Source organism: Procambarus clarkii, chromosome 2 (genome assembly GCF_040958095.1).
Source record: "Procambarus clarkii isolate CNS0578487 chromosome 2, FALCON_Pclarkii_2.0, whole genome shotgun sequence".
Classification (NCBI taxonomy): domain Eukaryota; kingdom Metazoa; phylum Arthropoda; class Malacostraca; order Decapoda; family Cambaridae; genus Procambarus; species Procambarus clarkii.
In genome coordinates this window covers 16202216-16213851 of record NC_091151.1, presented here as the reverse complement: position 1 = coordinate 16213851, position 11636 = coordinate 16202216, and the positions used below count along the sequence as shown (strand labels likewise).

At 39.7% G+C, this 11636-nt stretch overlaps 1 protein-coding gene across 1 annotated transcript in view; it reads right to left on the bottom strand.

Annotated features, from left to right (window-relative positions):
* LOC123753351 (uncharacterized) overlaps nucleotides 1-11636 on the bottom strand; it is a gene marked incomplete in the record, with an annotated part of 352004 nt that overhangs the window by 259824 nt on the left and 80544 nt on the right. Inside the window, 1 exon segment of the mRNA XM_069326285.1 lies at nucleotides 5278-5395. Within this exon segment, the coding sequence (XP_069182386.1) occupies nucleotides 5278-5395 (118 nt within the window).

Below are 11636 nucleotides of genomic sequence, written 5' to 3'. Positions count from 1 at the left end.
TCCTAAAACTGACAAAGATCAAGGAGTAGATATCATACTGAACTTATCTCATGAAGCCCACATAAAAAGAATAACATCTGTGGCATATGCAAGGCTGGCTGACATCAGAACTGCCTTCAGCAACCTGTGCAAGGAATCATTCAGAACCTTGTATACCACATATGTAAGACCAATCCTGGAGTAAGCGGCCCCAGCATGGAGCCCGCACCTTGTCAAGCACAAGACAAAGCTGGAAAAAGTTCAGAGGTATGCCACTTGGCTAATGCCAGAACTAAGAAGCATGAGTTCCGAGGAAAGGCTGCGTGAAATGCACCTCACGACACTGGAAGACAGAAGCGTAAGGGGAGACATGATCACTACCTGCAAAATTCTCAGAGGAATTGACAGGGTAGATAAACTGTTTAACACAGGTGGTACGCAAAAAAAGGGGACATAGGTCGAATCTGAGTACCCAAATGAGCCTCAGTAATGTTAGAAAGAACTTTTTCAGTGCCAGAGTAGTTAACAGATGGAATGCATTAAGCAGTGATGTGGTGGAGGCTGACTCCATACACAGTTTCAAATGTAAATATGATAGAGCCCAGTAGGCTTAGAAATATGTAAACCAGTTGATTGACATTTGAAAGGTGGGACCAAAGAGCCAGAGCTCAACCCCGGCAAGCACAACTAGGTGAGTCCAACTAGGTGAGTACCTACTGGTGAGGACATAGCAGTGGAAGGTGTCCTTGATGTATCCACCATCATGCTACCCCACCTGTAGGCATGCTCACACCTACCTTTAATTGCACTGTGGTGGACGGCATCTTTGGTGTGGTCATTTGCATGCTCAAGTAGTGTTAAGTGGGACTATGACCGTGCATTTTGCTTTTCCAGTGCATGTTCGTAGTCCTATTAAAATTTTCTATAAATCTCAGCAGTTCAAAGTCGTAGTCCTAGTACAAATTTTAGTGAATTTCAGCCAAACATGGTTACAGTCCTAGTAAATTGGTCCATGAATGACACAGATGAGTAATTTACCACAGATTTAAAAAAAAAAATTATCTCTAAAAATCAGTTCTAGTCATTGTTTTTGTTATTTTAATTTTCCCAGACCTTTTAATAATGGTTATTTTAATATTTTTAATATTGTTTAGTGACTATTCAAAGAATACATATCTGTACCAAATATTTTTTTATAACAAAGATTGTTTATTCACATCAAATATTTTTTCGGCGACTAAAGATCGAATATAAGACGAAGGACACTCCAGAATATATTTTGGCCCATACATGTGTTACATCAACAGTCTCCGTGGTGTAGTGGTAAGACACTCGCCTGGCGTTCCGCGAGCGCTATGTCATGGGTTCGTATCCTGGCCGGGGAGGATTTACTGGGCGCAATTCCTTAAATGTAGCCTCTGTTTAACGCAACAGTAAAATGTGTACTTGGATGAAAAAACGATTCTTCGCGGCGGGGATCGTATTCCAGGGACCTACCCGAAACGCTACGCTACTAGTGGCTGTACAAGAATGTAACAACTCTTGTATATATCTCAAAAAAAAATATATATATTCCCACCTAAACTCCTTCAAAGGTATATATCCATCCTATGTTTTTAACAATCAAGTAGACATCTCACCTATACGAGTTAAAGATTGCTTATTGAAAGCAAGGATAAAGAATACATATTGGTTTATGCATAAGAAGGAAGGAAATTGCAGAAGGCTTATCAGACCTAACCCCTATTTACATCCACTCATTAAAATATATGGCTATCCTGAAATGTAATCAATCATGTCACCTCTGTGAATTATATAAAACTACAGAAAGCCTATTGGTCCATATGCTTTTGCCAATTATATCACCTATAATAGTTAAAGAAAACTGCAGATGGCCAATTAGCTCACAATTAACACCACGTATTCAGCCACTTGTTCACTTCAATCATGTCACTCTTCGCCTATCTATAGAATGCAGTTAAAGATTACTTAATATGTATGAAATATTTTTGGTGTCCAGCCAAAGATCACATTTATACCTAATTTTTTTTAGTGTATATTTAAAGATTGCTTATTGAGCATAAGAACTAATAAAACTGCAACAGGCCTATACATAAGAATAAAGTTTAATACAGAAGGCCTATTGGCCTATACACAGAGGCATCTCCTATTTATATCCACCCCAGCTTTAATGAAATAATCATTCAGTAACCTGCTCAATATCCCAAATATAATATAATACAAAGCAGTCTCCGTGGCGCAGTGGTAAGACACTCGCCTGGCGTTTCGCAAGCGCCTTGCCTTGGGTTCGAATCCTGGCTGGGGAGGATTGACCGGGCGCCAATCCTTAACTGTAGCCTCTGTTCACCCAGCAGTGAATGGGTACCTGGTTGTTAAACGATTCGGCGGGGTCGTATTCCGGGGAAATTAGGGTTAAGGACCTTGCCCGAAACGCTACACATACTAGTGGCTTTACAAGAATGTAAAAAAAAAAAACTCTTGTATAATATTTGACTATATGAAACCTTAATTTATGCCCATCGTTTTCTTGTAATAGTTCAGCAATAAATACCCTGGCTAAATCCATTCATTACGAGAGTCTAGGAAGGGGGTACATAATCCCCGGTACTATACACCACATTGATTAGATCAGCACTTCCGGCATTAATTACTCTTATAGCATGAATGTCTCCAAGCACCCTGGACCAGCGGGAACATCACTCTATTGAGATCTCCAAGTTACCCACAAACCTTACAAGGAGATGCCAAAGCTACCTTAGCCTTACAAGGAGGTACCAAAGCTTCCTTAGCCTTACAAAGAGGTACCAAAGCCACCTTAACCTTACAAAGCGGTACCAAAGCTATCTTAGCCTTACAAAGAGATATCAAAGCTACCTTAGCCTTACAAAGAGATATCAAAGCTATCTTAGCCTTACAAAGAGATATCAAAGCTACCTTAGCCTTACAAAGAGATATCAAAGCTATTAGCTTAAAGCTACCTTAGCCTTACAAAGAGATATCAAAGCTATCTTAGCCTTACAAAGAGATATCAAAGCTACCTTAGCCTTACAAATAGATCTACGTGAAGTCTACAAATGGTTAGAAGACTGGCAAATGCTTTTTAATATATGGATCAATGCAAGCCCTTGCATGTGGGGCATAACAATGCATATCCTAACTATCCAATTAGCAGCATTACCTTGCAGCAGACTGATGGCGAAAAGGACCTTCGAGTCAAAATCCACCATTCACTAAAAGTTGCACAAAAACTGGAGCTGCAGTAAAAACTAACCAAAGCCTAGAAATTAATCAAGCGTTCCTTTAACTTTAAAGAAAAGAAGGTAGTTATACAATTTTATAAAACTCTGGTGCACATCCACCTGGATTATTGCATCTTCAGAAAGACACAGCATCAATAGGAGAAAGTTCAACACCAGGCAACAAAAATAATTCCAGAACTAAGTCAACTCTCATACCTGGACAGGTTGAGGGCCACAGAGCTAATAACACTGCAAGCCAGACATGACAGGGCTGATCTCGTCGAAACGTTCAAAATACTGAACAATTTGGAGGATGTCCAGACATCTTCAAAAGGTCAGGTGTAACACAAACAAGGAGCAACGGTTTCAAGCTCAACAAACCAAAATGTAAGACTAAGAACAGGAGATGCTTTTCACCCATAGCATGAAAAACTAGAACCGCCTACCCGTCGATGCTATAAATGCCAATACTCTCTTAAATTTAAAAATACAACTAAAAAGATCAAGGCAAATTGGGGGACCTTTGATAAGGCACCGGCTTCCTGTCCTCGTCGAGGCCAGTAGTGTTAGCGGCCCTCAGGTAAATAGCCTACTATTTAATAATACCATCATTTTTAATACCATCCCACGCTGTTGCTGTTGTGTTCGACTAGCAATTTCTAAAATCTAATTATTGCATAACCAACTTAAATTCTTAATACCATTTCACTTTGTTAGTGCTTTTCTGTTTAGCTGTTTCAAACAAACAGGTCCCTCACCCAACCCAACCTAACCTAACCCAACACAACCTAACCTAACAACTAAAGCTAAATTATACAAAATTTAACAAAATTTAACCTTTTCCATTTAAATTTAAGTCAAATCCAACAAAATTTACCCTAATTATAATCAAAGCTGAATTTGACTGTTAAGAGCTCTTAACATCTATTTCCGACATCCAATTCAAACTGGGACAGCTAATTTTTACAACTATATTCTTAGAAATAACTTATTACAGAGAATTTTCCTCATATTCCCTCAACTCAACCACCTTGGGACCTAACCTCGAATACAACATTTTTAGGGAAATTTTGATTTGGATATAACCCTAACTGATCTGTACCTAACCTTCCTGACTCTTTGTTCAATACTGCAACTATATTGTTAGGAAAGTGTTGTGTTTGGACATTATCTCAACTGTCCTGGACGTAACTTCTGACAGCAGGACTTGGTTCAATATTCTCACCAATTTTTTTTTCAGAAGTGGACTTACAAACGAACCTGTCCTAACCTCTAGTACTTAGGCCAGAGCTTTTTTTTGCAACTATGTTGTTGTTATTGCGCATTTTCCCCATACCAGTTCAACCCAGCAAGCCTAAGCCTAACCACCCATACCTAGATGTAAACTCCCTTTTACATCATATTCTTAGGAAAATAATATACACTATATCCATACCATTAACAAAACCTAATTTTCCTTAACCTAATCCATTATTGGTTTTATAACCCCACATCTAACCTGGAAATAATGCTATATTTCTGAAAGTAAGAATATATTATTATCTTAATTTACCCAAATTTCGAAAATGTAGGTGGGTTTTACAATTATGTTTGAGAGAAGCTATTTACATATTGAATTTTAAGAACATGATGATTGGATGTATATACAGTATGAGAATAATATATTCTTACCTTAAAAATAAAGCATAATTTCGAGGTTAGATGTGAGATTATAAACCCAATTATGGATTAGGTTATTGAAAATTAGGTTATGTTATTGGCATGGAGATAGTCAATATCACTTTCCTAAGAATATGATATAAATGCACGGTCGCAGTCCTAATTTACCCTACTGGCTCACGCCTACCATTAATGACGTAGCGGTGGAAGGCGTCCTTGACGTGCCCTCCTGCGTGCTTGCTCACACCTACCATTAATGACGTAGCGGTGGAAGGCGTCCTTAACGTGCCCTCCTGCGTGCTTGCTCACACCTACCATTAATGACGTAGCGGTGGAAGGCGTCCTTGACGTGCCCTCCTGCGTGCTTGCTCACACCTACCATTAATGACGTAGCGGTGGAAGGCGTCCTTGACGTAGGGGGTGTAGCTGTCCACACCAAACAGTCTCTGGGTGTTGGTTTCGTTCTCAGTGAAGAGCAGTGGCGCTTCTGTCGTGCTCTGAAGTAAGGATACAATATATTACCCAGAGTACACAACAGTGTTTATAGTGATCATTTTGTTATGTTTACCTGAATTCACCTGAGGGACATGAACACTAGTGACCTCGACATGGGCAGAACGCTTGCGTCTTGTCAAAGGTCACTTCCACATATTGCTCTGATGATCTTTTTCTGTTGGATTTTACAATTTAACAGACTTGGGATTTACTGCTTTGGCGGGTATGCTGTTCCATGGGTTTATAACTATGGGTGAAACCACAATGATTTCTTTATCGTTGAGGGAGGTGTCTGATGGACACCACAGAGTATACCAGTATGCTGCACCTCAGTATACCTTCATGCTGTACCTCGAAGTATTCCTGCATGCTGTACCTCAGAGTTTAGATATCTTACCATAGCCATAAGATATCTTTTATTTACTCTAGTGTACAAGTCATATATATAATTGTATTTTGTTTAATTAAATTTAGCGTTAGCATTACTAACCATTTTGAATAAGCATATTTGCAAGTTAATTAGTAATTCAAATTGGGTAACCAGCATTTCCCTTCCTGCCCGACTCATCAACCCATCCTCAGACCAGGACCATTTCATACAGCGGTCGACTCCAAAGATGAATTCATCAATTTTAACATGCTGTTCATTCAAAATAGAATCAAATTCTCAAATATAAGTTAAAATAATTTATATAGCATATTGTGCTAATTTAGGCATTGGTTAGGTTAGGTGTTTAAATTCTGCTGGCGATTATTTGAATTTGTAGGACGTGCATAAAGCATTTACAGCGTTGTGGTTCGAACAAAAGTCGTCAGCGAAGCACTTGTTCCAGAAGTGTTCAGACATCAGTTGTGAGTCGTGTGTAACAGCCCATCCTCGCAAAAAAGATCATATGAACATAAGAACATCATAAGAACATTTGTTGATAACTGGTAACAATTCTATGGATGATATGACATGTATGCTCGGGATGGGGTGCATCTATTTAGGGCTGGGGGTTGTTGTTGCCAACTCGTTGGAACCTGTGGTGGGAGGGGGGGGGGTTTGTTTGGGTTTAAACTGAGTGTAGATAGTGGCATGGGAATTGATATGGAGAAAGGAGTTAATAAATGTATATGTTTGTTGGGAAACAAATTGTTAAAATGATCAGAGGAGAAGGGCCTCACAATAACAATTCACCTTAGTGTATATTACAGGAAAGTCAGAGGTTGCCCTCTGAGCTAGCTTACATATAATAGATAGAAGAAATGTGGATATTTTGGCCTTAGAAAATTTCTGAGATGTGCACAGGTGTACACATGGAACTATCTCCCTTAGTATAAGAGATAGAAGGTCGAATTGGGTGTCTTTGGACAACAAATGCCTTCAGTATTCCAAAGAATCAACCCTTGTTGCTGTAGCAGTTCTCCGCGAATAGCTACAGGTTTCACCTGAATTTTGTAATGTAGGCTCACAGCAACACACACACACACACAGAGGTGGACACTCTCAAGTGTCCAACGGTTTCCTACCGATGACGTGACGTCACTAGCCGGCTGTTTTCTGATTGGAAGCAGCACGACTGGCCCTAGGTCCAAGCTCGAACCCTATTGGTCGAGCCTGGCACGAGGGGTATGCCATGCCGCCAACCTGCCTGACAAGACGTTATTTTGAAATACCTGGCTGAACTGATCGGACGTGTAAGCTGATGCTCCGGCCAGAGCACGGCCTATTTCCCATCTACATCAAAGTTCAGCTAGCTGAATTGATTCTACGCCGCTCAACGATTGTTGTTACAGAATCCGGTAATCGCAGGGCTCCGTCAGAAGTCATTTAATGAAGATACGAGTGAATCTCAGCAGTCACATGTGGTGTCCACAGGTGCAACTGGACTGTGTCGAAGTTAATTCGGTATCATCGGCTGTTGTGTGAGCGATACGTCATTTTATTATTCAGTAAACTGTGAGAAAGGAATCGAGAAAGGAGATTTCCAGTGTGTGAGTGAAGATCATGTTTAATCTTCAAATTAGTGGGAGTTGTGGACGTGGTTCCCTAACAATATTCCAGCGTGCGTTCAGTCAGTCTTCAGCAAAAATCACGCTAGTGTATAAATCGGTGAATATTATGTGCATGTTTATTAGTTTATTAGTGTGGGAGTCACGCAAATCTCGGCGTTAGCGTCGCGCGCGCGCGGCTACATCACCAAGATAGCTCTCTCTTGCCCCGAGTGTACCTCACCCTTCACTCAGCTACCCTGGGGGCAGCGTCTCGCCGTCTCAAACTCGCCTCATACCTCCAGCTCGTGCTTCCCATCAACAGCTGTGCCAGTGAGAGTGGAGTATCATACCGGTATATTGAACGAGAGTACTCAAACCTAATTGTTTTCTCTATCATTCGTATGTGCCAAATTCCTAGTGTTGATTTAATCAGCCGATCTGTGTTCGTTCTCCATAATCCGTTCATGGGACCGAGTTCGATTCCCCGAGGAAGCATGATAGGTAAGGGCCTACTACAGTTATTCTGTGTGATTACTGTAGCTGGACCTCAAGTGTGTGTGTGTCATCTTACACTACATTATTACACATTTAGTGACTGTGTGTTGTGCATTGTGTGTTTTATTGTGTTTGGTGTGGGTTATATATTATACCACTACTGTGTTGTTTGGTGTGGGTTATATATTATACCACTACTGTGTTGTTTGGTGTGGGTTATATATTATACCACTACTGTGTTGTTTGGTGTGGGTTATATATTATACCACTACTGTGTTGTTTGGTGTGGGTTATATATTATACCACTACTGTGTTGTTTGGTGTGGGTTATATATTATACCACTACTGTGTTGTTTGGTGTGGGTTATATATTATACCACTACTGTGTTGTTTGGTGTGGGTTATATATTATACCACTACTGTGTTGTTTGGTGTGGGTTATATATTATACCACTACTGTGTTGTTTGGTGTGGGTTATATATTATACCACTACTGTGTTGTTTGGTGTGGGTTATATATTATACCACTACTGTGTTGTTTGGTGTGGGTTATATATTATACCACTACTGTGTTGTTTGGTGTGGGTTATATATTATACCACTACTGTGTTGTTTGGTGTGGGTTATATATTATACCACTACTGTGTTGTTTGGTGTGGGTTATATATTATACCACTACTGTGTTGTTTGGTGTGGGTTATATATTATACCACTACTGTGTTGGTTGGTGTGGGTTATATATTATACCACTACTGTGTTGTTTGGTGTGGGTTATATATTATACCACTACTGTGTTGGTTGGTGTGGGTTATATATTATACCACTACTGTGTTGTTTGGTGTGGGTTATATATTATACCACTACTGTGTTGTTTGGTGTGGGTTATATATTATACCACTACTGTGTTGTTTGGTGTGGGTTATATATTATACCACTACTGTGTTGTTTGGTGTGGGTTATATATTATACCACTACTGTGTTGTTTGGTGTGGGTTATATATTATACCACTACTGTGTTGTTTGGTGTGGGTTATATATTATACCACTACTGTGTTGTTTGGTGTGGGTTATATATTATACCACTACTGTGTTGTTTGGTGTGGGTTATATATTATACCACTACTGTGTTGTTTGGTGTGGGTTATATATTATACCACTACTGTGTTGTTTGGTGTGGGTTATATATTATACCACTACTGTGTTGTTTGGTGTGGGTTATATATTATACCACTACTGTGTTGTTTGGTGTGGGTTATATATTATACCACTACTGTGTTGTTTGGTGTGGGTTATATATTATACCACTACTGTGTTGTTTGGTGTGGGTTATATATTATACCACTACTGTGTTGTTTGGTGTGGGTTATATATTATACCACTACTGTGTTGTTTGGTGTGGGTTATATATTATACCACTACTGTGTTGTTTGGTGTGGGTTATATATTATACCACTACTGTGTTGTTTGGTGTGGGTTATATATTATACCACTACTGTGTTGTTTGGTGTGGGTTATATATTATACCACTACTGTGTTGTTTGGTGTGGGTTATATATTATACCACTACTGTGTTGTTTGGTGTGGGTTATATATTATACCACTACTGTGTTGTTTGGTGTGGGTTATATATTATACCACTACTGTGTTGTTTGGTGTGGGTTATATATTATACCACTACTGTGTTGTTTGGTGTGGGTTATATATTATACCACTACTGTGTTGTTTGGTGTGGGTTATATATTATACCACTACTGTGTTGTTTGGTGTGGGTTATATATTATACCACTACTGTGTTGTTTGGTGTGGGTTATATATTATACCACTACTGTGTTGTTTGGTGTGGGTTATATATTATACCACTACTGTGTTGTTTAACCCATGTCCATGCTGTTCTGTTCTGCACTTCCAGGAGACATGCTGTAATGATCAAGGTAGGTTAATTGTCTGTATTCATTCTTAGTCTTTTATTTGACACGAGTGTCAGTGTGTTGGGGTTCACTAGTGTCAGTGTGTTGGGGTTCACTAGTGTCAGTGTGTTGGGGTTCACTAGTGTCAGTGTGTTGGGGTTCACTAGTGTCAGTGTGTTGGGGTTCACTAGTGTCAGTGTGTTGGGGTTCACTAGTGTCAGTGTGTTGGGGTTCACTAGTGTGTACTATATTGTCTTGGTCTCTGTGACCCGGTGTTGGTTGACTTGGTGTAATGATGTAATTATATAACTTGGTGTACAGTTTGTGTTGATCTCGGTGACCTGGTATTGTTTGACTCATATTGTATACTGTTTGTCATTATTGTATACTGTTTGCATTGGTCTACGGTCGACGTGACCCCGTGTTATGTAACTCCGTGTTCATTCTATCTTGAGAAGTCAGTGTAACTTAGTGTTTATTATTCTTGAAGACAGTGTATTGATTTAACGTAATTGATTATCGTTTGATTAGTACGTAGTGATTAACAATCCTGTTGACTAATCAGCGTTAGTTCAAGTATGTTTATTGAGACAAGAAAGAAAGAAATCTCAATGGGATAGAGTAGCTTAGGCTACTCTTAGTGTTTATTATTCTTGAAGACAGTGTATTGATTTAACGTAATTGATTATCGTTTGATTAGTACGTAGTGATTAACAATCCTGTTGACTAATCAGCGTTAGTTCAAGTATGTTTATTGAGACAAGAAAGAAAGAAATCTCAATGGGATAGAGTAGCTTAGGCTATTTCCCCCCCCCATAGCGTTTGTTAAGAGGTCTCAGTGACTGCCGAACAATAATGTAATTCTTTGTGAATCAAGTTGAGCTGTCAAGTTGTTAGAGATCGTTGAGCGTTTACTCAGAGATTGCTAATTACCCGTCAGGTGTTGTTGACTTCATTGTGTTGCTTTGATTTGTTTGACTGTGTTGATAGTGTGTTAACGTAGTTTACCTTGTTTTGATTTGAATGTCTTGGGAACATAGTAACGTAATTGCATTTTCTAAGTAACGTAAACATCTGTAATTGTTTGATTGAAATTGATTAGATCAATTGTCATCTGTCATCGCGTAACGTAATTAACTGAGTGTTGCACGGAAGACTGGTCTCAGTGACAGGTCTGTCCGTTGTCGTTTAACTGTGCTTCACTATTGCTTGCTGCAGTTGTGACGAGATGCAATTGCGTCTGGAGTGGTTGCCCACTTTGTTAAGGTTAGTTAGTGTCAGCAGCACCGGGAGCGGTCCGCACTGGAAGCCTAGCCTTGTCAAGCGCCACGAGAGACATTAACGTAACGTATGATTATTCTTGCCATGTATCGCTAGTATTAAGCTCTTATGAATAAACTGTTATTGTTGAACCACCAGTGCCTTTATGCTCACACCTTCTGAACCCCTTGTACCCAGTTCTGACTTTGCCATTGCCGTTTCAAGTGATTAATTTATATGTTGCCTGGATACTTGGACTCTTAACAAATTTCATGGCCATGCACATCAAATATAAATTTATTAGATGTGAGAACCTAAGAGCTACTCTGAGGATCCCCCCCCCCCCCCGTGGTACCAGAATCTCCACGACCCAGTGGATAGGGAGTACCAAGGTTCTGGACTCCTGAAGCTGCTCTATGCATCCCATGTGCAGTCATTAAAGTATAATCTGCCCTCAGCATTCGTTTGATGCTAGTTCAGTCCTTCCTGACTGAGGTCACTTGTATTATTACTGAGATCACTTCTGGTGCCAACGTGGTGCTGGTAAATTGTCATTGAGAGTACCATGAAGTGCCCATCTGGCAGGTAGATACTTGTAACCTAG